This window comes from Paramacrobiotus metropolitanus, unplaced genomic scaffold (genome assembly GCF_019649055.1).
Source record: "Paramacrobiotus metropolitanus isolate TYO unplaced genomic scaffold, Prichtersi_v1.0 Parri_scaffold0000031, whole genome shotgun sequence".
Lineage (NCBI taxonomy): Eukaryota > Metazoa > Tardigrada > Eutardigrada > Parachela > Macrobiotidae > Paramacrobiotus > Paramacrobiotus metropolitanus.
Genome location: NW_026570251.1, coordinates 474,173 through 501,842, shown reverse-complemented (window position 1 = coordinate 501,842; position 27,670 = coordinate 474,173). Strand labels below are relative to the sequence as shown.

Genomic DNA, 27,670 nt, shown 5'->3' with positions numbered 1-27,670 from the left:
TTGTGCCCCACCTCCTTATACAATTATTTAACATTTTAGAGTCCACAACCTTGCTGTATATCCACATTATGTGATAAAAAACCAATGCAGTGGACGACAACTGACTCGTACACAAGAAAATGCATGCGTCGAAACACTATGGAATTCTATTTTACCCATCTCCCCCCAACCACATGTGGCACGAATAATCAGATTAACACTAATGTCCAAATGCATACTGCCCGCTCCCGTGCATACACACAAATTTGCCATTTGGCTCCAATATACGGGGTATTTTCCCGCCGGCCGCGCCCAGGCAAATTTGTTTGCGCGAACGATAAGAAAAATTTCGACCCTGATGCCGGCAATATGTATCATCAAAATTTGGCTGCATGCAGTCGTGCTTTTCCCGTTTTGCTTGATTACGGCTTTTGCGCTACCAGCTGCAATTATATTCTTCCCATCTGAAGTATCCAGTTTGACTTGCAAACGCAAGTGCTTACACAACTGCAGGCAGAAATTCATATCCAAACTACAGTGTATGCTGCATGTTGACATTATATCCATGTAAGCAAATACTGCTGCATACGTATAAGTCGTGCACTTTCAAGTATCCTACTTCATGGTTCCGACCTCGACAGTAAATATCGTCCACCCACAGATGACAATGGATCTCAGATATAGACGATCCGGTGAGTCAATGATAACGCTCATGAAACTGCCGACGCAGCTTTCCTGCAGAAGACCGCGTGGCTCTTCTGAATAAGCGATGGCGAAGAGTTACTGTGGCAAGGAAAAACAGACAGCACAACCATCTCTAAGACCCAGACGCAGTAAATTTGTCGCAGCACGGGAAAAATCGTCATACCATGTCGAAATCCGTGGATTCTGCGGAGAAAAAACCACCGCAGTCGCAGCGCATGATTAAATGGTACTTGCATTATCTGCGCAGCTGCGGCTTTTATCCCTTAGCGGATCTGTTAACCGGTCAGTCATTTAGCCGCTTATACCTTCCCTACTCTTGTATAATCGTCGTCGTCTCCGCACTCTTCGCCGCCGTGGATCTATTAGTATGGATCGCCGTCCAATACCGTGCTATCATCCGTCTGGAATTCTTCAGCATGGTCATGCTACTGGACCGTGTCTTCTTCACCATCCACGCACCCTTCGCCTACATTTACATGATTCTCCAAAGCAAACGCATACAGCATTTAGTCGCCAGTCTGGACCGCACTACTGCAAAAAATCGAGGCGCGAAGATCTTCGCGGTTTTGTCGATTATATGGACGGAAATTTGCCCGGCGTTGTCACTGATCATGACCATCCGGATGACCCAGGAATTCGTGGAATTACTGCACCGGGATACCGTGTGGAATCACATGGATAGCTTCTCCCTGCGCGTGGTCAGCATCCTCAACATTGTGGGAAACGTGGTATTGGGGCATGCAAATATTGCGCCGCATGCGTTCATTGCAACGGTCGTTGTGATCATTACGATAATGTTCCGCCGGATTCATGGACAGCTGCGGGTCGTGCAACGTGTCGGTGATCAGGTGGACGTGGAGGAGAAACACGCCAAGCTCGCCGACGCCATGACCGGGTTCCGCAAGACGGTGCGCGTGCTGCGGGAATTCAACGAGATTTTCGGTGGGCTGGTGCTGTATAGCTGCGTCAAGGATCTGCTGGTAATTGTAGCATTTATTGCGTTTAATCTCAACCTGCCGGTGGAGCGAGAGGACGGAGAGGATACGGTGGAGTATCTGATTCGCAAGGAAGGGACGCATGGGAGCACGGCGGCGTACGCGTATTACGGGGGCGCCACGGGGATCTTTATGGTGGTGGTGCGGCTAGCGGTCTTCATCGGATGCAGCGCACAAGTAATTCGTTTGCCAAATTATAAAAATTAGTTACGAAAAAATCTCCAGAATCGAAATATGTTAATCTTAAAGCGTACGGATACAATAATGGATTTTATTCCGTGGTATTTTTGTGCTTCGCTTAAGAGGCATTTTTAAGAGTGTTTCGAGACTTTGCATAGAGCTAATAAAGTAAATAGTACGTTTTAAAGCGTACTGCGTAGATAAGCGCTTCTCTGTTGGACTCCAGAGCTAAACATTTAAGGTATTGAATCTTTTTTATTGCTGTACACTCCATTGATTTATGGTTGCATTTTTGAACCGAGGATCGTTAGCCAATTTTAATTTCTTTTTACTCTACGCTGCACTTTATTGTTAGCATATTTGCCATTTTCGACAGTTACCTTGTTAGTACGAAGACTACCTATAAAAGGCATAGTAATTTGAAGGTGCGACGGATTAGCAAAACATTGGAAGCAATCGGCGATGAGCATCCGGATTCCCCGCTGGATACTCTGTGCATGCGTTTTCAGCAGGAAATTGCCTCGTCGGAGAATGTGGCCGTTTCTGCGGGCGGATTCTTCTCTGTTACAAAAGAATACCTTATTACAGTGCGTAATTACAGCCTTACAGTCCACTGTTTTTGGTGGTTATGTATGCAACGTCCGTTGTTTTGCGCGTTATAGGTCACCGGCGCCATTCTGTCCTACTTCATTCTGATTTATCAGACACGCGATCAGAAAATCGATATGGCGGATTTGGTTAAGGAAAATGTGTTCAAGAAGGAAATGGATTACATGCTGCGAAATATTACGAATTTGGTGTATAAACTGAAACGACGTTAAGCATAAGATTTATTGTCCTGAATTGCTTTCTATTTTCGTAATTTTGTCCATGCGTTGCGCTGAAGTCGGTTCATTGTAAAGAGAGCAATGAATGAGACATCTGGGATTTGCTTAGATTTATGTAGTTAATCGTTTGTCTGATTTAACTTTTCTTAACGTGATACTTTAGATAAGCGCGTTGCGCATTTAACGGAAACGGTACAAGGGCAAAGCAACATCAAAATGCTCGTAGCGCCGCCTCCTCAATTTTGGACACTCCGCCAAGTGTAGCAGCGTTCGCCGTGAATTAATTATTGAGACAGACGGCTAAGTACATTTTTTGCGCCGCCAGTTTCATGACATCCACCGCGTCCGCTCCACATTTCATCGTCAACTCCGCCTTAGACGCTCCCGTCAGTTTCGTGGCTGTCGTTTTTAAGGTCCTGCAGTTAAACGAACAGTAGAAGTCGTGTGTGACCGGCAAAAATGTCCCCCCTGTCCCCCCGGACATTTTTGCCGTGTCCCCCCTGCCACCATCGCCAAAACGGTAACCCTTTGGCCAGAATGGTGACACGGGGGACCTGTTAGGGAAACCTAATTTTCAGCTCAATCGGTGACCTTTGAAAAACTGAAACCAGCGTTACCATAGCGTTACTAGCTACAAACTACTCAGAAATCTAGGTTACCGAAGGGACATTGATGTCAGACTGAAATTTGTAATCTCTGGCACGGGGGACATTATTGCCGGAACGAATTACTAGGTGTCCGGCATGGGGGACATTATTGTCGGAACGAGCTACTAGGTGTCCGGCATGGGGGACATTATTGCCGGAACGAATTACAAGGTGTCCGGCATGGGGGACATTATTGCCGGACCGAATAACTAGGTGTCCGGCATGGGGGACATTATTGCCGGAACGAATTACTAGGTGTCCGGTATGGGGGACATTATTGCCGGACCGAATTACAAGTTGTCCGGTATGGGGGACATTATTGCCGGAACGAATTACTAGTTGTCCGGTATGGGGGACATTATTGCCGGAACGAATTACTAGGTGTCCGGCATGGGGGACATTATTGCCGGAACGAATTACTAGGTGTCCGGTATGGGGGACATTATTGCCGGACCGAATTACAAGTTGTCCGGTATGGGGGACATTATTGCCGGAACGAATTACAAGGTGTCCGGCATGGGGGACATTATTGCCGGACCGAATTACTAGTTGTCCGGTATGGGGGACATTATTGCCGGAACGAATTACTAGGTGTCCGGCATGGGGGACATTATTGCCGGAACGAATTACTAGGTGTCCGGTATGGGGGACATTATTGCCGGACCGAATTACAAGTTGTCCGGTATGGGGGACATTATTGCCGGAACGAATTACAAGGTGTCCGGCATGGGGGACATTATTGCCGGAACGAATTACTAGGTGTCCGGCATGGGGGACATTATTGCCGGAACGAATTACTAGTTGTCCGGTATGGGGGACATTATTGCCGGAACGAATTACAAGGTGTGCGGCATGGGGGACATTATTGCCGGAACGAATTACAAGTTGTCCGGTATGGGGGACATTATTGCCGGAACGAATTACAAGGTGTCCGGCATGGGGGACATTATTGCCGGAACGAATTACTAGGTGTCCGGCATGGGGGACATTATTGCCGGAACGAATTACTAGGTGTCCGGCATGGGGGACATTATTGCCGGAACGAATTACTAGTTGTCCGGTATGGGGGACATTATTGCCGGAACGAATTACTAGGTGTCCGGCATGGGGGACATTATTGCCGGAACGAATTACTAGTTGTCCGGTATGGGGGACATTACTGCCGTAATTTGCTGAGCATATAGCGTTGCGTTTAATAGCTTATTTTCCAGAAAGGAACTCGTTTTAGTTTTTCCATATTTATTTAGTTTTTACGGTGTTTTAGCAAGCAAGTACTTGAAATTAAATTTGTAAGTCTATCCAAATTCTCATCATATTTAGCCTTGTTTTTAGCAACTCGAGGTCAGGAATGGTTTAGGGGCTGAAGAAGCGTTTTGATGTTTGAAATTTTTGCTTTGTTTGCCTCAAAATTTTTTCCAGGAAGAGGAAATAATAACGGATGAAAGAATTTTTAAGCTATGAAACTTCTATTTTATTTTCACATTCATCTTTTGGAATGCGATATACCCAGTGCAAACACATAACAGCAAGAACCAGTTTTGAAGAATAGCGTCAACATCTTAATTTTTCCGGTTTTAAATTTTTGAATCTGACAAAGCTTATTAATTTCTGAATTCAGTATACGAATTTTGGTATTAATTTGACTAGCGCTTTTCGTCTTGCTATTAGTTGCAGGAAACTGTTACTGGTACTGCCGGTGAGAATCAAAACAAGAATCATAAGTACTGAGGATTGCAGCGTTTTTAGTACTGTGCTGCAGCGGTAATTACACTGGTACCGTTTGTATTTAGTGAATCTAACAACGCGATAGCATGTAGTTTTAATTGTTCTACGTATGTGTCACATTACTCACATACGTAATAATTGATGATTTTGTACAGAGTTATTCTTATTTACCTTTTGCATTGGTTCACATTAGTTAATCATTTGTTATGAATAAGTCAATTATTACTTGGGCGGCTTCAGCGTTATCAATTTCCGTATCCTGGAATACCTTTTACTTACGATTAGTCTGCAGACGTACTCCGCTTCGACAATACATGTACAATGCAGGTACAGAGTCAGTACTGTAGCGATCCTCACAAGTCACAACTGATCCTATAGAGTTGGTGTATTGAAATTAGCACTTGCAAGGGTAAACACTGCCCGCATTCGCAAAAGCAAGGCAATACAGTACAAAATTTCCAAGTGCTACGGGTAGTTATCCGTACAACAACTCTGTGGTATCACTTGATGTGTCTGTGAATGACCGGCAACTTCCACGAACTCCGCAGCCATCTAATCCGAAAGGGCACGGAGATGATTTAAAAGCCAACAGTGTAGCAGTAGCACTAATCAAGAAGTGTGCCGGGGCATATATCAAAATATTACCGCCAGCTCAAGTCGTGACACACTTTTATGTTCCAAAAAAGTTTTGCCTTCCCTAAAAACATGGTAATTTTCTGGAAATTTGTTTCTTTCTTAAGCTCTGTCTGCGTTACTGCCTTGGCGAGGCTCGACAAATATTGGCCTAAATGTTTTTAAAAACGTAATTGGCTTTTTAAGACCCAGAAGGTTTCTGAGCAGTCTTTTAATGGTCCAAAAGTCATAAGTAACATGGTTTCGTACTATGTAAATATAGGGGGAATTCAACTGCTGAGGCCAGCACTCCCTGTACTTGCTGCCGTCACCCGGCTGGAGTTTTACGTTGTGGCTAAACATGGTGCTTATGTACCGCGCCTGATTTAACCGTATTTGCTGCCGTACCGTCACACTCCAGGCGGGTGACGGCATCAAGTACAGGGAGTGCCGGCCTCAGCAGTTAGATTCCCCCTATATTAGATGTACAATGTACGATGTGGCGGGGTGCCGATGACGGGCCGTTTACCCGTGGTAAGGAGAAGCCTGACCGGTGTCATTTGGCCAAAATAAAGACAAAGTGAGAACGATGGCAATTTTAAACACATCGGAGCTGGCGGTTATTGACAGGAAGCTACGTACCGCCTTTGTTTCATGTAGTCTCGTCATTTTGTCAGTAAGGTCGCAGATGCGGCAGTACATATGGTTTAACCTGTTTCTGGCGCGGTAAGAAAGCGCCAGGTTCAGCCACAACGTCACACCCCAGTCGGGTGACGGCAGCAGTACAGGCGAACGGTGGAAGATGCCTAGTTTTGCCCCCAATATACCGGTAACGCATGGTTTGCAACGGAAATGTGTAGGTTACGGCATTTTATCATTATAAGATGCGCCAGTACTTTGTTTGTTATAACTATTATTAAACCCCATACCGGACACCTAGTAATTCGTTCCGGCAGTAATGTCCCCCATGCCGGACACCTAGTAATCCGTTCCGGCAATAATGTCCCCCATGCCGGACACCTAGTAATTCGTTCCGGCAATAATGTCCCCCATACCGGACAACTTGTAATTCGTTCCGGCAATAATGTCCCCCATACCGGACAACTTGTAATTCGTTCCGGCAATAATGTCCCCCATACCGGACAACTAGTAATTCGTTCCGGCAATAATGTCCCCCATACCGGACAACTTGTAATTCGTTCCGGCAATAATGTCCCCCATACCGGACAACTTGTAATTCGTTCCGGCAATAATGTCCCCCATGCCGGACACCTAGTAATTCGTTCCGGCAATAATGTCCCCCATGCCGGACACCTAGTAATTCGTTCCGGCAATAATGTCCCCCATGCCGGACACCTAGTAATTCGTTCCGGCAATAATGTCCATCATGCCGGACACCTAGTAATTCGTTCCGGCAATAATGTCCCCCGTGCCAGAGATTACAAATTTCAGTCTGACATCAATGTCCCTTCGGTAACCTAGATTTCTGAGTAGTTTGTAGCTAGTAACGCTATGGTAACGCTGGTTTCAGTTTTTCAAAGGTCACCGATTGAGCTGAAAATTAGGTTTCCCTAACAGGTCCCCCGTGTCACCATTCTGGCCAAAGGGTTACCGTTTTGGCGATGGTGGCAGGGGGGACACGGCAAAAATGTCCGGGGGGACAGGGGGGACATTTTTGCCGGTCACAGTCGTGCAGTCTGAACCAGGATATCATTTATAAGTAGTGTAGATGCAGAGCAACAAAATTAATATATTCGTATTTTCAGTTTACGCTTTGCACCAATGTATACCAGATGACTATTAATTTATTTAATAAAACAACGATAATACGATATGATTAGTGTTTAATAAAGATTTAATGGTCCTACTCGCAGACGTTGCGTTTGCCGGCGGCAGGATTTGGTGAGTCGTGCGTATAGACACTGCGGTCCACTAGCAGATCCTTCTCAAAACCTGGACGTTGCTTCTCGCAGTGTTGGATGGCGCGGTAATAGCGGATAGGACTGACGGACTTCTCGCATAGTTTGGCCTCCGCTGCCCACATCTGCGATTCATAGAAGCTGCCCTCGTTGCGGTAAGCTTTCATTGTGGTATCGCCGAGGCACGTGTTTTCAAATTTCGCCATACAGCCAGCGGTATCTTTAGCTGCACTGGTGGATGAGTACAATAAACAAAAACAATGTAATACATAAACGGTATAATAAAGAAGAAATAATTCAGAGCTTACTGAACGTTAAAAAAACAGCAAGACGAATAAAAAATTAATAAATAGACAAATCATTATTAATATCATGTACATTTAAAATTAAGGCTAAGAATCTGTTACCATCAGTTTTACTGGCAAAAATTCTGCGCATATCTTAATTTTACCGGCAGTAATCTTGCGCTGCTGGTTGCGTCGGGCTCCCATCCGCATCGCCCATTGGCCACACCCCGGGTTTCACGTCAGGAAAGAGTGGTTTACAGTGTGTCGCCAGTTCATTGCAGTTCTCACCCAACACCGTGGCCACAGTTTTGTCAGGGGCGCACTGCGGCAGTGCAGCGATCAGGCACAGCAGCAACAAACAGATCATTCTAGAGTCTTGACTAAGGTACACTGTGCGCCGCTTCTCACTTAAGCGGCAAGGCAGTATGAATTTATACCGCGTTAACAGGGATGGTAATATTGCTGTCAAAAATACGAAAATTAACATCACATATGAGCCTTATTTAAAATCGTTAATGATGCCGGCATTTGCAAGGCTAAGCAGGAATTATTAGCCTTGAGCATTGTGTGTTGGAGAATGCCCTTTGGCAGCATTGCGGCTCGCTGTCTGGCTTCCGTTAAGCTTGGAAACAGACTGCTGGAAACATTTTTATCGAACAGACTGTTTGATAAAATTGGAATGCCGGGGAAAATAGCTAGAGAAGTGCCTGACTCCACGTCACCAACAAAATGGTGAGCCGTGCATGACTCCACGTCTCCACCCCATGGCATAAGGTGCTACACAACTGGCTTTTGCAGCGTGAAGAGTTGTGCAGTGTACTGTACGAGTACTATTCTGCATTTGTAGCAATATTTGTACCCTTTTGTAGGGTGGAACGAGGCATACAACGGAGTTGGCGTAAACTCTCGTGTAACTGGCGGAATATGGGGCGTATGGCCGAGCTATCCCTTTGTCGTAAATTTTGTGCCATCCAGTTCCCAGTCAGTTAAAGCGCGGCCCCTGGTACAGCAGTTGGTCGCTTCAGTTGGCAATCAAGATTTCATCTCATGATGTCATGTTTTTTTCGTGGACTAAAATATTGTCAAATTGTTTTCACACGCAAAAAATAGCAATGCTAGAAAATTGAAATAATACTGAAAATTTGTAATTTAAATACACTGCAATATGTAAATACCGTAATTATCGAATTATAAGCTCCCCCCGTAATTAGAGATCACCCTTAAGGTCATTTGAAAGTTATAAGCTCCCCCCGAAATAAAAGCCTATGACCTTAATTAAATGCTGTATAGCCCATATTAGACAATGCCAAAAACGCTAGTTTGAAAAATTGAAGCCCCCTCCGAAATACAAGCCCATGCCCGTAATTGGAGCCCACCCCGTGAGGGTTTGAAATATTTGTAACCCTGGGGCTCTACTTCGATAATTACGGTAAATACCGTAATTTCCTAAATACCACATGAAATACAGTGCTGGTCGCGTTATAATTATTTCGTAAAGCGTAAAAGGAAATGAATAGCGACCAAAAGACAATGATTGTTCACAGTTCTCCTATTGTCTTTCTTATTTCGAAGCGATAGCATTCCAGCACTCGGTGTTTGGCGTCACGTTCACTAAAATGTTATTCCGCAGGCTAACCTGCCAACCACCGCAAATACTGTTCTCCCAGTAAGAATTTCGTCGTAACAGGCAGCTCCAGCGTATAGGTACAGGCATAACAACCGACAGGATAAAGGGGCTAAAGCCCACCTACTAAGTCTCAGTATCCGGTTGGTTGTTTGGATCTTCCTGTCGCCGATTATTACATAAATATTCTTTTCCCAAAAAAAAGTGCCCACGGATCCACAAGAAGAAATAACAAGCTGAGTGCACTCAAAAGCTTCAGATTCCGCACAAGTTAATATTGTTGCCTGGATTGCGGATGATCACCGTTGAAAACAAAAAGCTGATGGAATAAAGCGCACTAAAGAAAAGGTTTATTAAAATAATTGAAAATTCCCAGAATTTTGTAGCCAAACAAGGGCCGCCAGCGACACGTTGCTGAGTTGGGTTTGCTGGAATTAGCCATATGCGAAGAAAAGTTAGACGACGTTCGTTTGCTGTCTCGTGATTGTCCATTTGAAGGCTTTTCAGCGTACTGCCGCAAAGCTTTGCTGGCGAGACTATACAGTATTATTATAGTTAGCAGTTTGAACTGTGTTCTTATAGTCGGTTTGGGCGCCTCAAGTTATACAATTTTCCAGTCTGAGGTGATTATTTTTGATGGTTGATGTTAACGTAATTTCGATTTTTAAGTTGATAGTTGGATGCTTCATTAGAAACTACAGTACTTCAAACGAATGCTTGATGGCCGCGAAACGGCGAACAGAGAATACATTAATTATCCTTATGGCGCTTGATTTACTGATGATCCGACTAGTCTCGAGCTGGTCAAGAAACAGTGCTAAAACACTGAAAAAGTTATACAAATCAAAGCTTTACTGTAGCGACGTTCACAAGTTAGACCACAGAGTAAGTTTACCGGAAAAATGTGCAGTGGATATACCTACGCTGTACGGGCAAACTTAACGGCTTGAATCCATCTTACCTTTCACATTTCACACAGCAAATGTCCATGTAATTTTAACTACTTGTTCACCCATATTTTCCTTATCATCAGAGCTCTGAGATCATCAACACTTTCTGCGCCCCTCTTGTAAACAAATCCACCGTCAATCCCAACGCTGAACACAAAGCGCCCACCCTCCCCCCGCAGGGGCACCCCAAAAACCACAACAAACCAGCATGGTATATCAGAGCTCTGTTACCTCTGGTCCTCTGTATGCATTACTTTCCAGCCTTCTGCTGATTAACAGTTAATTTTTGATTTTAGATATTAATAATTAGTCGAATAAAGTTTTAAAACATGAATGTCGTTCAAGGAATGCCGATTTTAATTTGCTGGTAAAATATCGTGAATTTTGCCCGTGCAGCGTAGGTATATACATGGTCCATTTCTCCGGTAAACTTACTCTGTGGTCTAACCTGTGACCGTCACTACAGTAATTGAGCAACGCGATTTGAGCATGCCGAAAGCGAATGCTGCTTTTTCTGTGGTGAACAACTGTCAGCCACGAATACGATAAACCTTTTATCGGCATACAAAAATTGATCTTTTGGTGTATCGTTCGATCACATGCAAAAATGCTAAAATGACTAAGCGGACAACACCGGATTGAATGCTGGTATCATTGGTATGCATGGAAACCGCACTCTGTAGTTAACGTTAACAGTAGCGAACGCAGAGAGTAACGGCGACGGTCAAGCGATATCAGTCGGAGCAGTGGGCAGCATATAACATCTGTATGTTTCCTTCCATAACCTCCACCGCATCTCGTCCACAGGAAGCCATCAGGTCCGTGTGCATGGTTCCATTGATCCTTTCGCCGTGCAAGCGGACAGTACTGCAAATTGCATAAATACCGACAAGTCGTTGTACTCTTACTAAGTCATATATTTATTAACAGTTCGGTGTTTTTTCTTACTCGCAGACATAGCGGTGTGCCTCGGAAGCGTTGTGCGGCGTCCGTACCAGTTCTCGCGTGAACTGCGCAAAAAGTGCCGGATTCTGCATTTCACAGTAACGAAAAGCCCGGGCATGCCGAAGGGGATTGATGGATAATTGACATAGTTTCCCCATGAAAAGGCTTCTCTCCGCGTTGTACCAACCGCGCGCTTTGATCAAATCTTTGACCTGCGGATCATCCGCGCAACGGCTGTACAGATTGGTGAAGCATTAGCCTTTTTCCGTGAACATGCTGAAATATGCCGTACGTACCTGTACATCAGCCCTAATTATCGCACGCTTTTGATTACCAAACAAACTGTTGACAGTCGAGATATTTACTGAAAGACAGACGCGTACACAATCAACAGCAAACGTTTTAAAGGAATCAACCCGCCGCATGGTACCAGATCCGTGTACTTGAACGCGGAGTTTCGCTCGACCATTCTCCAAAACAGTCTTTGCATTGTTTTGTGAAATTCCATAGCCAGGTGATTTGTATACATCAGCTTAAAAGTTGTGAACCGTTTATGTTGCAACATCCATTTTGTGGAGGAAATTAACATTAGGTTAGAGTATGTAACAGAAGTACGTACAGTAAATACGAAAATCGTTTTAACTTGATATAAATCTCAAAAAGTTTCTCCAAAAATTTGAAAATTGTAAAAAAACCTGCTCGGTGTAAAGCTAATCCACATATTTACGCTTGTACGTTTACTACATGCGGAATACGTTTACATGCGGTCTAAGCGGTTCACCATGTTATGACTATCTGTTCTAATCAGCTTTACTATGATCGTAGCATACTTAGCACAATTATCGGAAGCCCATTCTAAATCTAAACCTGATTTTAGTTTTCGTTCTTCTTCCGTGCGTACCGGACGTTCTAATAAATTGAGGCTTACGATCGGGCCGCACAGTGAACTGGTTTTTCCCCGTTCTGGTAACCATAATCATAGCTGTGTTCTGGAAGCGCTATATAAACCAGATGAGATGCTTTAACAGCATCGTTTGTATTTTCTTAAACATTTTGAAATCATTCTTCACCAATAATTCCATACGTGAAAAATGCGCGCACAAAGGGTTTTCGCTCCAATGTGGACAAATACAGACACTTTGAATGTAAAAACTTACTGTCAAAAATAACGCAGAACTTTTTTGTGAAAGCGAAACCTAAAAGTATTCAACATGTAATGTAGGATTCTAATAGAAACAGATGCGGATGTACTTTATGACGATACATGTGCCGGAAGTGTAGATGGACTACACTTAAGACTGAACACGCAAGCAGCAGCTCATCTGGCTTGAACAGTTACAGATCTAAATGTACAGAGTACTTGGAGCAGGAAGGCGTAGCCTTTTTATACAATACAATACCATATATTATTTAAATCCCTCGCAACAAGTAAAAAATCGCAGGTAATTTAAAATCGCGTTTGAAACAATGGGTCCATGGGGACCGTCGGCTATCGCGATTGTCAAAGAGCTTGGAAAAAGACTTCAGCAGCATACTGGAGAACCCCGCTCCCACGAATTTCTGCGACAACGATTATCTCTGGAAATTCAGAGAGGAAACGCGGCATCTGTATTGGGAACCGCTGGCGAAGCGGATAAATTTAACAAGATTTACTTGCTATAATTATGTATTCGTTTACTCATATTATGTACACAAAAGCGTAATGGTGCAGTATACTCAATAAAGCATACAGTATTTAAAATACCACAGTAATTCTGCATCCAAGAACTATTACTCCATTGAACTGACGCGATCCTTTTTTTAATTAGTGGGAACGCTTCGGAGAGTGCCGTGATCGGGTAGTAAAAGATGGAGAAAAAATGAAAGATCACAAGGTTGAAATTCTGCCTGACGAGGAGAAAACGGTGAATCCCGGCGCACCCAGTTTCCAGCTGCCAGTGAAGCTTCTCAAAGGGATCTTCCAGTCACTGGACTCCGTCGACCGAGTGCGCTGCCGACGCACTTGCCACCTGTGGGAAGAAATTCTCAGCTTGCCCGAACTTTGCCGGGAAGTCCATGTGCAAATGCGTCCCTATACTACGGATAATCAGCATTCCAACTACAATGCCTATGCTTGCATTCTAAAGCTTACTAGCGTGAACACGCGCACAATCTGCATACGGGACAGCTTTCTTTGCACGCACTACCACGGCTACGAACCAAATATCAACTACATTCAAATGGTACGAGGCAAGCGGCAACTCTTTCCCATCGCTTTAGTAAATTACATCACTTTCCCTGCTGCATCTTACCCGTGTGCAGGCTTTCACGTGATATCGTACCTATTGTGATCACTGATCAGCGCTTACTGAGCCGGCGATAAAATCTCGCCTGCCGTGCTCTTCTCTATATTCTTTATCAGTTTGCGTAATCAACTATAGCCGCAGACCGGTTTAGAGTTTAGACGTGAAACGACTGAAATCAAGTATCACGTGAGCGCCTCCACACGGGTAAGTTGCAGCAGGTAAAGTGATGTAATTTACTAAAGCGATGGGAAAGTGTTGCCGCTTGCCTCGTACTGGAAAACATCGGATCCAACGTTGATCGGTTAATTTTCGACAATCGCAATATGACAGGCTTCTGCGTATTCGATGACACTTTTGGAAGCTGCTGCGCTGCTCTGGCTCACTCATACTCCAAGCTGGCACCGTGGTGTCAACGCATAATCTGGACCTACATTTCACTCGGATACTGGAGAGGAATACCTGAAATTGGAATACAGTGTCGCTTTTCGCGCGCGGAATTCAATCTGCGCAGCATCAGTGCTGTCCAGATCTGGGAGCTGTTCGAGTCACAACTGCCATCTGCGGAGCCGCAGGAGTTGCAGCATGTCGAACAGTGGATACAGAGAAGAAGAAGTTTCAGAGAAGGCTATCTTTCGATCATTGAGGTGACTTACAAAGAATTTGTAGAATACGGTATTGCTGTACCAGCTTTGCAACGCCAATGTGTTTTGCAGATACTGGATAAATTCCAGCGCTCCGATCCGCGTCCTTCTGCGCATTAATTTAACCGAGAGTGGTCGAGAGACGATTTGCAGACTTTAAATGTGCGAAAATTAAATCGTATCAGCGTGAGTGTTCTTTCTCGATTTTTCGGCAGATTTCTTTGGCGACGAGCGAAAGTGCGGAATGAGGAACATGATGATCAGTTGTCGGAGGGGATGTTTAGGATACTGGAATAATTCACCCGTTCACGAGCTTTGCGAAGACTCCTGGGAATAAGTGCAGTTATTTCGCAAGCTGTTCTAATCAACCGCTCGATACTCAATCTTAATAATTATCCTTGTTTGAGCAGAGCACAAAAACCGTATGTGTTAGTGAACCGGTCTGACGCACAGGGCAGTGGTGCTCGTGCTCACCCATCATCGGATTGCAGCGTGATATGTATCACTTATTTGATGACTATGAATATTTTGCCGCAGTATGACAACAAGGATCGAGCACTGCGGCAACATGACCCCTACCTGACAATCGCTATATAAAACAGACCAGATACATGAAATACATAAAGAAAAATATTTGTTGGTTTTATATTATTGACACACACAAGTATTATCAAGTACAGATAAGTACTCTGCGTTCTTATACATAATACGAGTGTATGACTGTCGACCGGAATGGAGCGGGGCGTCACATTTAAGACTAATACACTGAATAATTTGTGTCCGTAACGGAAGTAACGCTATGATGCCCCCGCAACAAGTACCTGTGATGTCCTGCCACTATGATGTCATTGGAAACTACAGTGATGTAGCTGGTCAGTGCAACCATTAATTTTAAAACCGGTCGGTTCAAGCAGAGACGAAGGAAAACCACCTAACGGAGTGACAGCTTTCCCTTGAAAGAAAAATAGAAAGCCGCTAGTTTGGGATGTAACCGTGGCAGACTACTCGCCCAGCCGTTCAGGTGCGGGAAGTGTAGCGGCAATGCGAGAAAAAAATACATCCATCTACAGCATTTCAGTTTCGCCAGAGAAATTATATTTTCCAAGCACAGTAGCACAGATACTCGTACTGTTCACGCTGTAGATCTCCCTCCTCCCTTTTTTTGAGTAACTACTGTAGGTTGGCAATATAAAATGTTTATGTCGCGTTGTATCTAATCGGCTTAATATAATTTTGGCATCTACTGTAATGCTGTTACAGCATTTTGTGTTCTAAACTCTTCACGAGCCATTACTCTTACAGTCTTACTTGCTGGTTGCCCCGCGACGCATGAAGCAACCTCATTTTGTTGAAGTCGATTCGCATAAGAAAAATTAGTATTACACTACTACAGAAAATATTGACGGGTGTTACAGTGTGCTTCCATCTAATAACCGTTCACAGACTGTACTTACTTTAATCCTGCTCATGCTGTAAAAATTTTCTTCTAGTGCAGACTGTCGGTACAGTACCAATACAGATACTGTACTTATAAATTATTGTATGTACTCGTACAAAGTACTGTCCTGATTACATTCTGTACAAAGAAATACTGTACATACAGTAATTATTCTAAATTAATAATATAGGGGGCAAAACTAAACGTGTTCCACCGTTTCCGGCTACTGCTGCCGTCACCCGGCTGGAGTTTTACGTTGTGGCTGAACATGGCGCTTATGTACCGCGCCATTTAACCATATGTACTGCCGTAACGTCACACTCCAGGCGGGTGACGGCAGCAGTACAGGGCAACCGTGGAACACGCTTAGTTTTGCCCCCTATATTTTTTGTTTGGAATATGTACAGTAATAATTTGTTTATGATCTGTACAGTATGTATACTGTATACACATATGCTTGAAAAAGGTTATTATGTTTTGTAAATAAACAGTATTACTGCTTAATTTCAAGACAATAATTATGTTCAAGGAATTAAAATGAAAAACTTGCGTACTCTGTCTGCTGAATTATTTAACGCTTAAAGCGATAGTCAAGGTACCAGCAAAATGCGCGATTATGCTGTCTGCAACTTTGCCAGTGTTTCTTTACTTTAATTTTGCGCTATGGCCGTATGGCGTTTTTTCTGGTAAGAATAATATTCGTCTAAATCTGAAAGGCATCTCTGTTTGCCTTTACAATCCGGGAAGCCTTTCACAGTATCACAGATATAAAATACGAAAGATTATCATTTTTCAAAGGGATCTTCTTCTTGAACAACGCTATCAGCTATAATAATCAGTGATCGTAGCAGAATTTTGGGAAGCTTTTCAGCATTGGTTTAGCAAATCCAGAGGCTATCATTTCAATATTGCGGATCCACAATGACTGATGACAACGGCGACACGATCACTTGCCAAGGAGACACGGAAACCTCGGCCAAAGACACGGAAATCAAACGCCTCCGCCAGCGTCTGCACGAGCAGTCTTCGCTGATCGCGCTCCTCAGTGAACAGGCTGAACGTCAAGCACAGCTGATTCCCGCGGACTTTGTCACGGAACGCCAGCGCGCCGATGCGCTCAGCCAGCGTTTCGATGAGTTGGCCGACAAATTCCAGGAGCTCAGCCACATCAAAGACAGCTACAAAGAGCAGATCCGTTCGTTGGAGCTAATCGTCCGGCAGAGCGCGCAGCGTCAACAGGCGGCACTGCGACCTCTCCTCCACGCCAAAGATGAGCAACTCGACGTTCTGAAGAAACGGATCGACAAACTGGAGCAGGACAAATCCGGGTTCGCGGCGGAACGCGCGCTCTTCCACTACGAGCGCGAAGAACTACACACCGTTTTATTAAAAAAAGAATCAGAAATCAGTGACCTTTCTCAGCGTTTAGACAACACCGTGGAAAAGTGCTGCCATTTGGAGGCGGAGCTGGAGAAAGTGATTGGTGCGCTGCAGGAGAATGAAGAGCTTCGTTCGGTTGTGACACAGCGCGGGTCGCTGTTGGCGGGGAAAGATAAGGTCATCGCGGAGTTGAAGGAAGAAGTGCTGCAGTGGCGTCAGCGGCTGATGGACGCCGTAGCGAAGTATCATGAGAAAAGTAGTCAAGTGGATGTGGAATGCCGTGTAAAGGCTTTGAATGAGGAAGTGTTTCAGCTGAAAAAGTCATGCTCGGTGTTGGAAAGAAGGATCGAGGCGCAGAAGAAAGTGACAAAGAAGACGATTGATCAGCAAAAATCGTGTGTTGAAAGGATTTTGAAAGCGAGTAAAGTTGGGGATTTACTTAAAACGTACGGTGCAGCCATTAAATACGCGGAAAACTGAGAGCGACTGAGAAAATCTGGATCATCCTGGTAAGTTGCTAAATTCTGTCAGACAAATTCTGTTAGCATTTTATTGCTGTGTTCGCTCCGTGTTTGCAAGAACATGTCAACCTGCTTATAAAAATAGATAAAAAATTTTCTTGTAAGTATTCAGTCTAATGCTTCGAATAATCGAAAAGCTGAAAATAATTGAGTATTAAAAATCAAGAGCTCGGAATCCGACGTTGGTGAAAATTCGAGCATGCAAATCGGTAAGTTGAGCATTTTGCAGGTTTATGACAACCTTCCATAATTATTCGCTGAATTGGCGGACGGTTACTGCCGATGCGCCGCCCTCTCTTAATTGTGTGCTTTAGCTTTTGGCGCAGAATGTACGCGGGTGACCATTTCGTCGCAGATGTGATGGGCGCTGTGGTATGTGCAAAACTTTAGCTTCCCGTTCGCGGTCTGGCGGAACATGTGCAACCGCAACACCTCATCCACTGTATCCAGGAAGAGCTGGGCGTGCTTCGGCTGGAAAATGAGCGCCGGGCGGATACGGATGGTTGTGGGACCGGAAGTGCCGATTTGTACTCCTACAAAAACCAGTGCGCATTAAAGATTCGTTACACTGCTTATATTTATTTATTTGTCTTATTTGCTTAACTGTTCATGTAGCCATTATACTCTGTATATTATTGTTAAACGAACTTGTTTATCTAATTTGCACGCGTTTACTTTATTATTTAATTTGATCTATATAAGTAAATATTATTTTTGTTATTTCAGATCAGTTATTGTACGGAACTCTTCGAGTGCCGTTTGAGAAAAAGCCTTGCTTACCGCTGTTGCGCATTTCCTTAACAAATCGTGCTGTTGTTTCCGCATCCGGCAGATCGAACGCTCGAAGTGTGCCGCTTCCACGACTGTTCCTTATGAATTCTGGATACTTTTCCTGTAGCGTTAATATTCGTTACAGGGCGTAAGATTGCTGCATCAGCGTTTCGGCGTACCTGCAAGGTTTGCAGCCCTTTTTCAAGAATTTTCGCAGACTGTTCAACGGTGGTTAAAAGGTCATCCCGGCGGATAACTTCCAGCGCTTTCTCCAGTAGAATTAATTTGGTTGGATCGCCCATCCACGTATTGAATATCTTAAAGCCCTGTTATAATATACCGCTATAGAGCAAGGTTGAGGCCTCTATAGCGAATACTGAGTGTGTGTGTGTTCGTTACGTACTTCTTGAACGTAGAGATCTTTGTGGTAGAAGTAGCCACCAGTCATGAACTTCTTGCTGAACGACACCACATCGGCTGGCGTGTCCAGATTGAACTGTTCGTGCATCCACATGCTGCCGGTGGAACCGCCACCTGTGTGCACTTCATCGAACATTAGCGCCGCCCCATTCTACGTACATCAAAAACGGATCATTAGAAAATTAATGAGATTCATTCTATCATGTAATTAAACCAGCTACTATCTAGAATTAATAAGTATTTAATAATTGCCTTATTCAGCGTTTATTGTCAGTAATCATTTATGAAAAACGTAAGGTAATAAATTTCTAAATATTCAGTGATAGAAATCTTAAATAAAAAAATATACGAACATAGGATTGTTAATTTGTTATCATTATCAACTTTCGCAGGAACGATAATAAACTATAATTTTTTAGTTTTAACCCGTTAAGGCTCCATTAAAAGTGTTTAAGAACATTTAATGGATGAGTGACCTTTTTGGTAATATACTGCAGTTGCTGGAAGAATTCCGCCGAAGCGTGATTATCCCCGCCTTCGGCTTGAATCGGCTCGACGACCACTCCAGCCACCGGCTGACCCTGCCCAATGTACTCGGCAAACAGTTCCTGCACACGCGCCAGACATCGCTGATCCTCACGGCGGTTGGCTTCGGCATGCAGTGCTACAGGGTATTTGTAGCGCGGGAAGGGCGACGTCGGCCAGTCTAATGTAGGGATGTCGCGTTTATAGTAGGAGCGGGAATGCGATGCCGCCAGGCAGCCTACAACCGGCAGATGAATTGTACTTTCGAATATCGATTTTAGAAATTATCATCAGTTTCAGGAATTTTATCTTATTACCTTTTAATTAATTTTTACTAGCTAATTTAATGCTGTGAACTAACCGAATGTTCGCCCATGGAATCCGCCCTGGAAAGCCAGCATGGTGAGCGGTGGACACGCCGGGCCTTTGTTTTCTAGAGATTGTTCAAGCTCCTCCTCCGTATACGGTTTTCCGTCACGCAGCTTATTCTACAAATTGCCAATTATGTCAACATTAGATCGATAATTTACTCGTACTTACACAGAACTGAATTGTTATTTAAATGGTGAACGCTGACAGCAAAAACACACTTTTGGCAGAGAAAATATATACGATATTCAACACATATATATAATATAAACTGACACTGCGTACCACCATGACCGATTGCGTTAGCGTAAATATAGTAATAAGAAACGTCAAGGCAACTAAAAGTTAAAAACATTCATAAAAAAAATAAAATGCTAGTAAAATGTATACCAAAAATTATTTTGCACGCACATTGTACCACATGAAGATGGTCTTGAAAGCGTTTTCGTTGGCACACGATCCGCATGCCATCGTGTGAACATGATGTAAACCTTTGGGAGCCACCTACAAATTACACAAAAAATGTCCTTCATTTTTTGCATACCGATAAATAGGCACCAGAAAACGCAATTCATGAAAAGTGCGGATATAGCAGTTTCTGCGGAATATACCGAAAGCAGCGTATCGTGTAGCCTCTGGACTAGACTGGTTGGCGGTGTAGTTCCGAGCGCCGGCCGGTTAATACACATCGCCTATATAAGAAAAACACATGCGTTAACAATACATTCCGTTGCATCAGCATTTTTTGCCGGCTTGACGCACCTGAAATTCCGGACTTTGAGCAACTTTCTTCAACTCGGGATGATTATAGCCTAATAAATCACATGCACTGAAATTACATAGACTCGCTTTAACAAGAAAATTAATATTAAATTAATTGTTAATTAGCTAAATTTTAAATCGTAATTGCTAAATTAATAACATTTTTGCATATTTTGCATTTATTTCCCTAGCTATACACGTATTTTGCTTATTTGCGTAATTCAACGGTGCAGCTTTTGCAGTAAAATTATTAGTGAAGATAATTTCTGTACTTACCGAGAGCGATTGTGGAGATTTGCATATACACATCCAGCAACAAATTCCCATCGGCATCCGCTATGTAATTACCGCGGCTTTTCTCGTAATCCGCAAAAAATTGCACCGTTTCGGCATTCTGTTGCAAATATTTAAGTTTATTAGTTTATATACGTATTGTTGCTTTTACAGCGTTTTGCATTTATTTCATAACAACCGTATTATTATTATTTTTATTTATCTCTAATAATTCACATTATTTGTTTTATTTGAGTCTTACTTCCTACGTAAACTAGTTTCCTGGTGAATTTTTTCCCCCGCTAGTTCGTATTTAGTAATTTGTTTTTATTTCGAGAAAATATGGAATTTATTTTACCTGGATTGTTGCCAATGATTTGCGGAGTTCGCGTGATTTCGGCCCGGGAACGGCCGTTTTAATACACGGTCCATCCGGTTCCGTATCGCTGACGGAGCATCCGCTACTCAAATTTCGAGCACAATCATTTTCTAAAATTCATATAAAATTACAGGAAAACTCAACGGTAAATAAAAACTGCCTGCTGTACCTGCGCGTTTAACCAGTGCCAGTAATCGCGAACGCAGTACTTTAGCGGGCAACATTGCGGTGTATCATACGTTGTTCCACGACGGTCTTAATGGAAAGTGGTGTGGCGGAAAAATGTTTCTTGTTGGAATGAATTTTTGTTACAAAAATAACTTGTTTCAGCGCTGTGAAATGTGGATATGCAGCGCGTAATAAATTGCTTCTAGGCACGTGAAGTTGAGCATGCTCGACGCGTGCTGTCATACGGCGCCGCTGCTTTAATAATCTCAGTGTGGTACTCGTAAAACTGTACGTACGACAATTCTCGTGTGTTGAGTGATAATAATTCAGCGGCAGGGCAAAGTATGAAATTAACGCGGTTAATTATATCGCGGTAATATAAAATTCTGCCGGCAGTGTATCGTTAATCACGCCTGGGCAGTGCGGTGCGCCAAAATCCAGGATGACGCTGTACCGATAAAATGCTGATATGATTGTCATTATTTATAACGTACAGGATGTACTGCAGGTTATCGCAAAGTTAAAACCCGGTCAATTATGTTTGCACAAGACATAATAATATTATCATCGTATTTTAACGTTGCTAATAAAATCACAGCAAATATCTCGCTTTGGGCATGTTATAAAATTATTTGCACTATCACATAAAAGTTGTAAAACATATAAAAACGTTAATTTTACAAAATTATATAAAACACAGTTAACAAAATTTAAATTAATTTTGTATAATTAAAATCAAATTTACCAAATTGACATTGATGTAACCAACGATTTATTGCGAACGTTTTTCGGCAGCTTCATATATTATATATTCGGTAGCTTCAATATTTATTATTTATTGTAGTTTATCGAAATATTGCGAGCGTTTGTTGGCAGATTTACTGCGTAATGATTTATCCATAAGCTGGCATTAATCGTTCAAGTATTTCTATAGTATTTTGCTAATAAAAGGCTTTTTCGCAGTTTTGTGTTCATGGTTGATAGTATTTATTTAAAATTGTTCTAGTCGTCCTAAATTGTCGAATCACATTTTTCATTATTGAGAGCAGACCGTATAGTACTCGTATACACACTGTTCGACAAATTTTGGATTTATTCTTCAATTTTGTAGAAATCCAGTAATTTGAAGAGAGCCGCCGCCAAAAATAATGTGAAAACATTTTCTTACTGTTATTTAAAACTACATTTTAAAAATCACAATAAAAGCAAAGAGCAAACCGGATCAATTATGCGTATGCCGCCGCTCTCGCGATTCATGGCGGTGCGTCCCCGTGGCGGTTGCCGGCGTCGCCTCGCCCTCGTGCCGCTTAATCTCCTTGATCTCCTTCTTCAACTCCCGCACATCATGGCACTTATGCAGAATCAGATCCGACCAGGTCTCCTCGGGGATGTCCAGCGGTTTACTGCTGATGGCCGCCGGGGACGGCTCAAAGCAGGGGATCTTCTTGTGCTCCTCCACCACCGGCAGCTGCTTACCGCCCGGCGCCGATCCGTCAATGAAGCTGACGCCCTTGTGCGGGTGGCTGTGATTAGAAGCATAACTGCTGTTGCTGCCGGTATGGCCCGGGGCGGCGGTGGTGGTCCCGGTCCCGGAGGTGTGGTGGTGGTGGGCGTGGTGCGGGGCGTGGGCGTGGCTGTGCCCGTGGTGGCCGGTGTGGTCGTGGAGGTGCGTGCTGGAGGTGCGCAGGATCGGCACCGGGACGATGCCCTCGGCTTCCTCCGGTTTATGCAAGACTTTGGTCTTCACTTCCGGTTTGCCTGCCATAGCAGATAGAACTATATTATTTCAATATTAAACTTCGCTGCTGCTAGTAATTATTTGGTGATAAATGAGGATATTTACAAATAAGCGATTGACAAAACTGATCCTTAACTTATGCAAATTATATACATGCAATTAAGAAAATTATATAAATCAGTTGTTCAATTATATCAGGGTAGGTCAATAAATAATTTATGTTTCCTGATTTGACAAATACACGGTCTTAAGTGGAGCATCTGGTTACTTTTCTTTGTTAAAACCAATTAAGTTCCACAATACTATAATTCGATTTTTGTTTTGAAATTTGTTAGAACCTTTTCACGTTATACTAACATTTTGAAAAGGGCTTCCTTATAGGCAACCTTTAACCCCCCGCATATTATAGGCACCCCTTTCGTACCATGTTTATTATAGATATGCATTTTGATTCAGTATTAGTACAGCTTTATTCAGATAATATTGCAATGATCTTCTCTCTCCCATCGATTTGAGTACAGATACATCAGGCTTTCTAGTGGATTCGGCAAATCAGCTAGCCTAAAGCGAAATCTGCTGCCCCGAGTGATGATTTATCGAAGATTCGTAGAATACGGGCTAATCGCAGCTAATCAAGGAAGTGAAAACAATCCTCGCAAAACTATACAAAGTGTGCTGCGCGAGATTACATGAACAACTTTTTTTAACGAGCACTTTTACCGCCTCTTAATTGATTTATTTCTTTGCAGATGCACTTCCTGTTCAAAAATTAGGTAACAGCATTTGGGATTTTGGTTCGCGCATAGCTCTGAAAACCTTGTCTTCGTGATTTTGCTTGCATTTCAGGGTGAAATTTCTGTACACTGATTTGCTGTTTAAATCTACATTCCATTGAAAATTCCTGGCAAGCGAGCCAGAAGCATAAAATCATACTTATTACTCGTATTTTCAGCTCGAAAAGAATAACCGGTTACAGTAATTTTACGCAGTACATGTATGACGTACCAAAAAATAAAAAAATCTCTAGGAAATAATGGTGAAAGTGAAACTATTATTATTTAATATATAATAATATTAAATATGATTATTTTAACCATTAAAAATAATGGTATAAATGGAAATGAAAATGAATATATTATATAAATGAAAATATTAGTATTATCGCTTTTAAAGGCAGATGTAACTGAAATAGAAATTGATATAGATATAAATATAATTACACGTATATATATTTTACTGCAAAAGAGATTTTTGCACGTCGTAGCATAGCACAACTGACAAAATGTCGCGAAATTTTGAAACAGTGACAACATATTCACCTGGCTTGGGAGGAGCGGGCGATGTGCTCTTTTTCTTCTCCTTATCGCTCATAGTCCGCACCGTTAAGCGCCGCCGCAGATAATCAATAAACGAATCCCCAGTAATTTTCGAGCGGATAATCGCGAGCGGCGAACCACTGGCGCAATCCCAGATAAAAGTCGAGATACTACAGAAGCTGTTTTTTCCACACTTGTTCAATGTGTGTGTACATAATAGCAATAACACTAAGACCTTTAATAGGCGTCAAACTCGGTTCCGTTAATTTTATATCAGCCTGACCTTTCCTAGCAACACTACGGCAAACGCGGTAAACCAACAAAAACAGCTGGATTCGAAAATGAGGGAAAATGTTATGTAAGTACTTAGATAGTACTAACAGTGTGCGACTAAAAAACGTAGGTGTTTCCTTGTACCCATTCTGCGCAGACAAACATTTCCCCGTTCGTAACACAGTGCCGGCGATTTATGCGCATCGGATGTGTTCCTGTTGCATATCGTTGATTTGATTACGCAGTTACGTAATTTTTGAACCGCGGACCGACTGGCTAATGTTCGTTGCATCGAACTGTTCGATGCAACGTTTTATATGTTTGATTCGAACATATAAGACGTAGGAGAACATAGCGGATACAGGGCCGCCATCCCTTGCGCCGTGTTCCATCACTATGGAAGCCCGGAATGTAAACGCGTTATGTATTTTTGAATCATGGCCGCGTCAACATCCTTCGCGCAGTTACTCGATCTGGCCATCAGCTCCAACGACCCTGGTGCCGTTAACTTTAATATTCTTCGCCGGATCCTTGGCGCCCTCCTCCAGGAGACCAATCTCGCGTCCCAAAGCGCTCCGATCCCGTTGGAACATCATGCCACCGTCACCCCCACCGCCGATCAGAACCTCCTGAGGCGGGTGACCAGGCTTGAAACCACTTTGCAGTCTCTCCTAGCCACGCCCACCAATCAGGAGCTTTTCGATCAGGGCACTGGGAAGACCACGCCCCGTCGCCCCGTGGCGGATTTGTACCACAACCTAAAACTGATCGGGCGGATCGATGCGCTGGAGGGCGCCGTGGAGAAAGTGGCGTCGTTGGTCGACGACCTTATCACCCAGGTGTCGCGGTTCGAGAAGAACACGGAGGGGTTGAACGGGGAGCTACAGGAGGCGCTGAAAAAGGTCAACCGTCTCGGCGTGCCGGATATTCCCCAGGCGGAACTGGCGACCTGGCAGGGGATCCTCAACGCGCTTCAAGGGACGGATTTGAAGACGATCGGGGAAATGGCGAAGCGGAAGCACGAAGATGAGGTTCCTGCGGTGAAGAAGCAGAAGATAGAGGAAGTACCACCAGCGGCGCAAACCGCCAAGGAGTTAGCGTCCCCGATTCTTCAGAAATTGAGGGTGGACGTCGACGGGCACGAGACGCGGCTGACGGAGATGAAAACCGCGAAGGCCGACGAGAAGACAGTGGCGGAGCGGTTTAAGAAGGCCGCGGCGGATCTCGCGGAACAGACGCGTCGGATCGAGCAGGCCGCCGAGGAGATTAAAGCCGTGAAGGCGGCGCACGATGAGCTCACCGCTTCCTTCCAGGTATTCGCGGAGGAGACGCGGAAGGCGGCGCCCCGAAAATCCTCGACGTTCTTCAGCCGGTCGAGCGTTTCCAGCGTCCCCAGTAAACCCTCCGTGCCGGTCGCCCCGGGCCGGAGTACCCAATGCGCACTGGTTGCGGGGGAGACGTGCCCGTTCGGAATGCATCCGGACGTCCATCTCCCGCGGATGGACACCCTGGGAACGGATTTGGAGGGTCTCCGGCAACAGTACGACAAACTGCAGCGGTTCGTGGATGAACAGATTATCATCCTGGCTGAGAAGCACCACAGCCTGGAAGCGGATATCAGTGACGTCATCCAGATGTTTAAGGAACGCCGGCGCCCGCACCTTAAGGTGGAGCAACTGGATATGCACTTGGTGGAGAAGATGCTGGACGACTACGACCAGGTCATCGTGGATATGAAGAACTACGACGTCATCGGGAAGGAGCTACTTCAGAAGACCGACCGCCTGTTCCTCCTGTGCAACGAATTAAAGCGCACCAAGGCGGACAATCGCCTGATGAAGGACTCCCTGGACTCGAAAGCCGATGTCGAGGAGGTCCGGGAGAAGGTCGGAAAAGTCGCCATCGAGGAGTTTATTCGTTCGTCCGGTGCCCAGATCACCGCGCTCTCCCGGCAAGTAGAGCGCAACGAGCAGATCATCAAGACGGAAGTGGGAAAGCTCCTGGAGACCATGAGCACCCGCGCCAACCGCACCTCCGTCGATCAGTTACGGAGTTTCGTCCAGAACCTCACCGACACCCTGGAGGATAAACTGGCTGAACGAAATCCCGTACGATCGGCCGCGGGGACTGGTTACGGCGCCCTGCACTGTCTAAGTTGTGGGGACACTAACGTGGTGGCCTCAGGACGTCCGGACCCGGTGCCGGCCCCGGCGTACCATCCCACGCGGGACTGGTACTCGCAGTATAATGCTTTCGGGCGGAATGTCCATCCGGAAGAAGGGGATCTCATGTACCGACCGCGGTTTGATAGTATCGCTTTGCGGAGCACGCGCACCGGGCGGCGGGTTAGCCGGCAGCGCGGGTACGCGGAGGTAATTGATCGGCCGTTCCAGGAGCTGCGGGGGAAAGGGAATGTGCAGAGCCCCAAGGGCGGGATATGCGCAAAGGGTACCGTCAAAAATAAGCGGTGAAGATGATTTTATGGGGGTATTGCGGCTATCCATTTTTCATTTCCGCCGTTTTGTGTGTTTTACGATTTTAGTATGTTTTGAAATTTTCTCTTTTTTTACTTTTTTAAACGTCTTTTGCTGTTTTCGATTTAGTTTTTTTAATCTGCTTTAGATAATACCATTTTTTATGCTTTCTGGATTTTACTTTCTTTCCATTCTTACTTTGTTAACTTCCGACGCCGTCTGATAATACTGTGGTTACCTAACTAATTTTAAATTTCTGGAATTGTACCTTTCAATAAATTTGCGAAAACATATACAGTCTTTATATGTCGTATTCGCAAAATGTTTGGGTATCGATAATCGGTTAAGTCTGTTTTGAGTGTAAATTCCCTGATACTTATCAGCCTACTAAAAATTATTTTAGTGTTCTACGGACTGTATTCATCGTTTGTTAATGCAGAAAATCCTCTACGTAGAAGAAAACACGGAGATCACATAACACAGCAGCATTATGACATACATGTATTGTACAGATACGTATATATAAATTTTATGGAGAAACC

The 27,670-nt window shown here is 44.0% G+C and overlaps 6 protein-coding genes and 1 long non-coding RNA gene across 9 annotated transcripts; 3 read left to right on the top strand and 4 right to left on the bottom strand.

The window, feature by feature from the left end:
- Nucleotides 1-848: 848 nt before the first annotated feature.
- LOC129588748 (uncharacterized) lies at nt 849-2,867 on the top strand. The gene is made up of 3 exons (XM_055483111.1): nt 849-1,856; nt 2,285-2,446; nt 2,522-2,867. The coding sequence occupies exons 1-3, from the start codon at nt 849-851 to the stop codon at nt 2,678-2,680; spliced, it is 1,329 nt and encodes a 442-aa protein (XP_055339086.1). The 3' UTR covers nt 2,681-2,867.
- On the bottom strand, nt 2,684-8,360 carry LOC129588815 (uncharacterized). The gene is made up of 3 exons (XM_055483203.1): nt 8,041-8,360; nt 7,539-7,820; nt 2,684-3,102 (listed from the first exon to the last, which is right to left on the bottom strand). Exons 1-3 carry the CDS (start codon nt 8,241-8,243, stop codon nt 2,967-2,969), a joined length of 621 nt encoding a protein of 206 aa, XP_055339178.1. The 5' UTR covers nt 8,244-8,360; the 3' UTR covers nt 2,684-2,966.
- Nucleotides 8,361-13,957: 5,597 nt separating this feature from the next.
- Nucleotides 13,958-14,975, bottom strand: LOC129588853 (uncharacterized). Its single transcript, XR_008690531.1, has 3 exons — nt 14,901-14,975; nt 14,334-14,648; nt 13,958-14,139 (listed from the first exon to the last, which is right to left on the bottom strand). It is a non-coding gene; the product is annotated as an uncharacterized LOC129588853 (long non-coding RNA).
- Nucleotides 14,976-16,241: 1,266 nt separating this feature from the next.
- On the top strand, nt 16,242-19,901 carry LOC129588705 (coiled-coil domain-containing protein 89-like). 2 transcript variants are annotated; one of them, XM_055483049.1, is made up of 5 exons: nt 16,242-17,648; nt 17,890-18,205; nt 18,387-19,055; nt 19,349-19,634; nt 19,715-19,901. In XM_055483049.1, exon 1 carries the CDS (start codon nt 16,681-16,683, stop codon nt 17,617-17,619), a length of 939 nt encoding a protein of 312 aa, XP_055339024.1. In that variant the 5' UTR covers nt 16,242-16,680; the 3' UTR covers nt 17,620-17,648; nt 17,890-18,205; nt 18,387-19,055; nt 19,349-19,634; nt 19,715-19,901. The 2 variants fall into 2 exon arrangements, with proteins under 2 accessions (XP_055339024.1, XP_055339023.1); XM_055483048.1 differs by having other exon boundaries at nt 19,349-19,901.
- On the bottom strand, nt 17,676-21,555 carry LOC129588704 (4-aminobutyrate aminotransferase, mitochondrial-like). Of its 2 annotated transcripts, none has more exons than XM_055483046.1 (12): nt 21,329-21,555; nt 21,139-21,269; nt 20,784-20,901; nt 20,508-20,557; nt 20,357-20,437; nt 20,157-20,249; nt 19,738-19,864; nt 19,328-19,614; nt 18,835-19,002; nt 18,611-18,757; nt 18,441-18,552; nt 17,676-18,193 (listed from the first exon to the last, which is right to left on the bottom strand). In XM_055483046.1, the coding sequence occupies exons 1-12, from the start codon at nt 21,381-21,383 to the stop codon at nt 17,958-17,960; spliced, it is 1,605 nt and encodes a 534-aa protein (XP_055339021.1). In that variant the 5' UTR covers nt 21,384-21,555; the 3' UTR covers nt 17,676-17,957. The 2 variants fall into 2 exon arrangements, with proteins under 2 accessions (XP_055339021.1, XP_055339022.1); XM_055483047.1 differs by having other exon boundaries at nt 21,139-21,241.
- An 847-nt stretch (nt 21,556-22,402) lies between these two features.
- On the bottom strand, nt 22,403-24,651 carry LOC129588723 (uncharacterized). Its single transcript, XM_055483074.1, has 2 exons — nt 24,385-24,651; nt 22,403-23,085 (listed from the first exon to the last, which is right to left on the bottom strand). The coding sequence occupies exons 1-2, from the start codon at nt 24,434-24,436 to the stop codon at nt 22,550-22,552; spliced, it is 588 nt and encodes a 195-aa protein (XP_055339049.1). The 5' UTR covers nt 24,437-24,651; the 3' UTR covers nt 22,403-22,549.
- Nucleotides 24,652-24,733: 82 nt separating this feature from the next.
- Nucleotides 24,734-27,584, top strand: LOC129588722 (uncharacterized). The gene has a single exon (XM_055483073.1). It carries the CDS (start codon nt 25,092-25,094, stop codon nt 27,123-27,125), a length of 2,034 nt encoding a protein of 677 aa, XP_055339048.1. The 5' UTR covers nt 24,734-25,091; the 3' UTR covers nt 27,126-27,584.
- Nucleotides 27,585-27,670: the final 86 nt, after the last annotated feature.

Excerpts from the sequence above, each read along its gene's own strand:
- LOC129588748 (XM_055483111.1), top strand. The coding sequence starts at position 849 with ATGTCGAAATCCGTGGATTCTGCGGAGAAAAAACCACCGCAGTCGCAG. Across the intron at positions 1,857-2,284 it reads TCATCGGATGCAGCGCACAA|GTGCGACGGATTAGCAAAAC; the intron begins GTAATTCGTTTG and ends AGTAATTTGAAG. Across the intron at positions 2,447-2,521 it reads CAAAAGAATACCTTATTACA|GTCACCGGCGCCATTCTGTC; the intron begins GTGCGTAATTAC and ends TGCGCGTTATAG.
- LOC129588815 (XM_055483203.1), bottom strand. The coding sequence starts at position 8,243 with ATGATCTGTTTGTTGCTGCTGTGCCTGATCGCTGCACTGCCGCAGTGC. Across the intron at positions 7,821-8,040 it reads GCAGCGCAAGATTACTGCCG|TGCAGCTAAAGATACCGCTG; the intron begins GTAAAATTAAGA and ends CTCATCCACCAG. Across the intron at positions 3,103-7,538 it reads GGCAAACGCAACGTCTGCGA|GACCTTAAAAACGACAGCCA; the intron begins GTAGGACCATTA and ends GTTTAACTGCAG.
- LOC129588705 (XM_055483049.1), top strand. The coding sequence starts at position 16,681 with ATGACTGATGACAACGGCGACACGATCACTTGCCAAGGAGACACGGAA.
- LOC129588704 (XM_055483046.1), bottom strand. The coding sequence starts at position 21,383 with ATGTTGCCCGCTAAAGTACTGCGTTCGCGATTACTGGCACTGGTTAAA. Across the intron at positions 19,003-19,327 it reads TGCAGTATATTACCAAAAAG|AATGGGGCGGCGCTAATGTT; the intron begins GTCACTCATCCA and ends TGATGTACGTAG. Across the intron at positions 18,194-18,440 it reads TAAGGAAATGCGCAACAGCG|GAGTACAAATCGGCACTTCC; the intron begins GTAAGCAAGGCT and ends TGGTTTTTGTAG.
- LOC129588723 (XM_055483074.1), bottom strand. The coding sequence starts at position 24,436 with ATGAGCGATAAGGAGAAGAAAAAGAGCACATCGCCCGCTCCTCCCAAG. Across the intron at positions 23,086-24,384 it reads GCCCGCTCCTCCCAAGCCAG|GCAAACCGGAAGTGAAGACC; the intron begins GTGAATATGTTG and ends CTGCTATGGCAG.
- LOC129588722 (XM_055483073.1), top strand. The coding sequence starts at position 25,092 with ATGGCCGCGTCAACATCCTTCGCGCAGTTACTCGATCTGGCCATCAGC.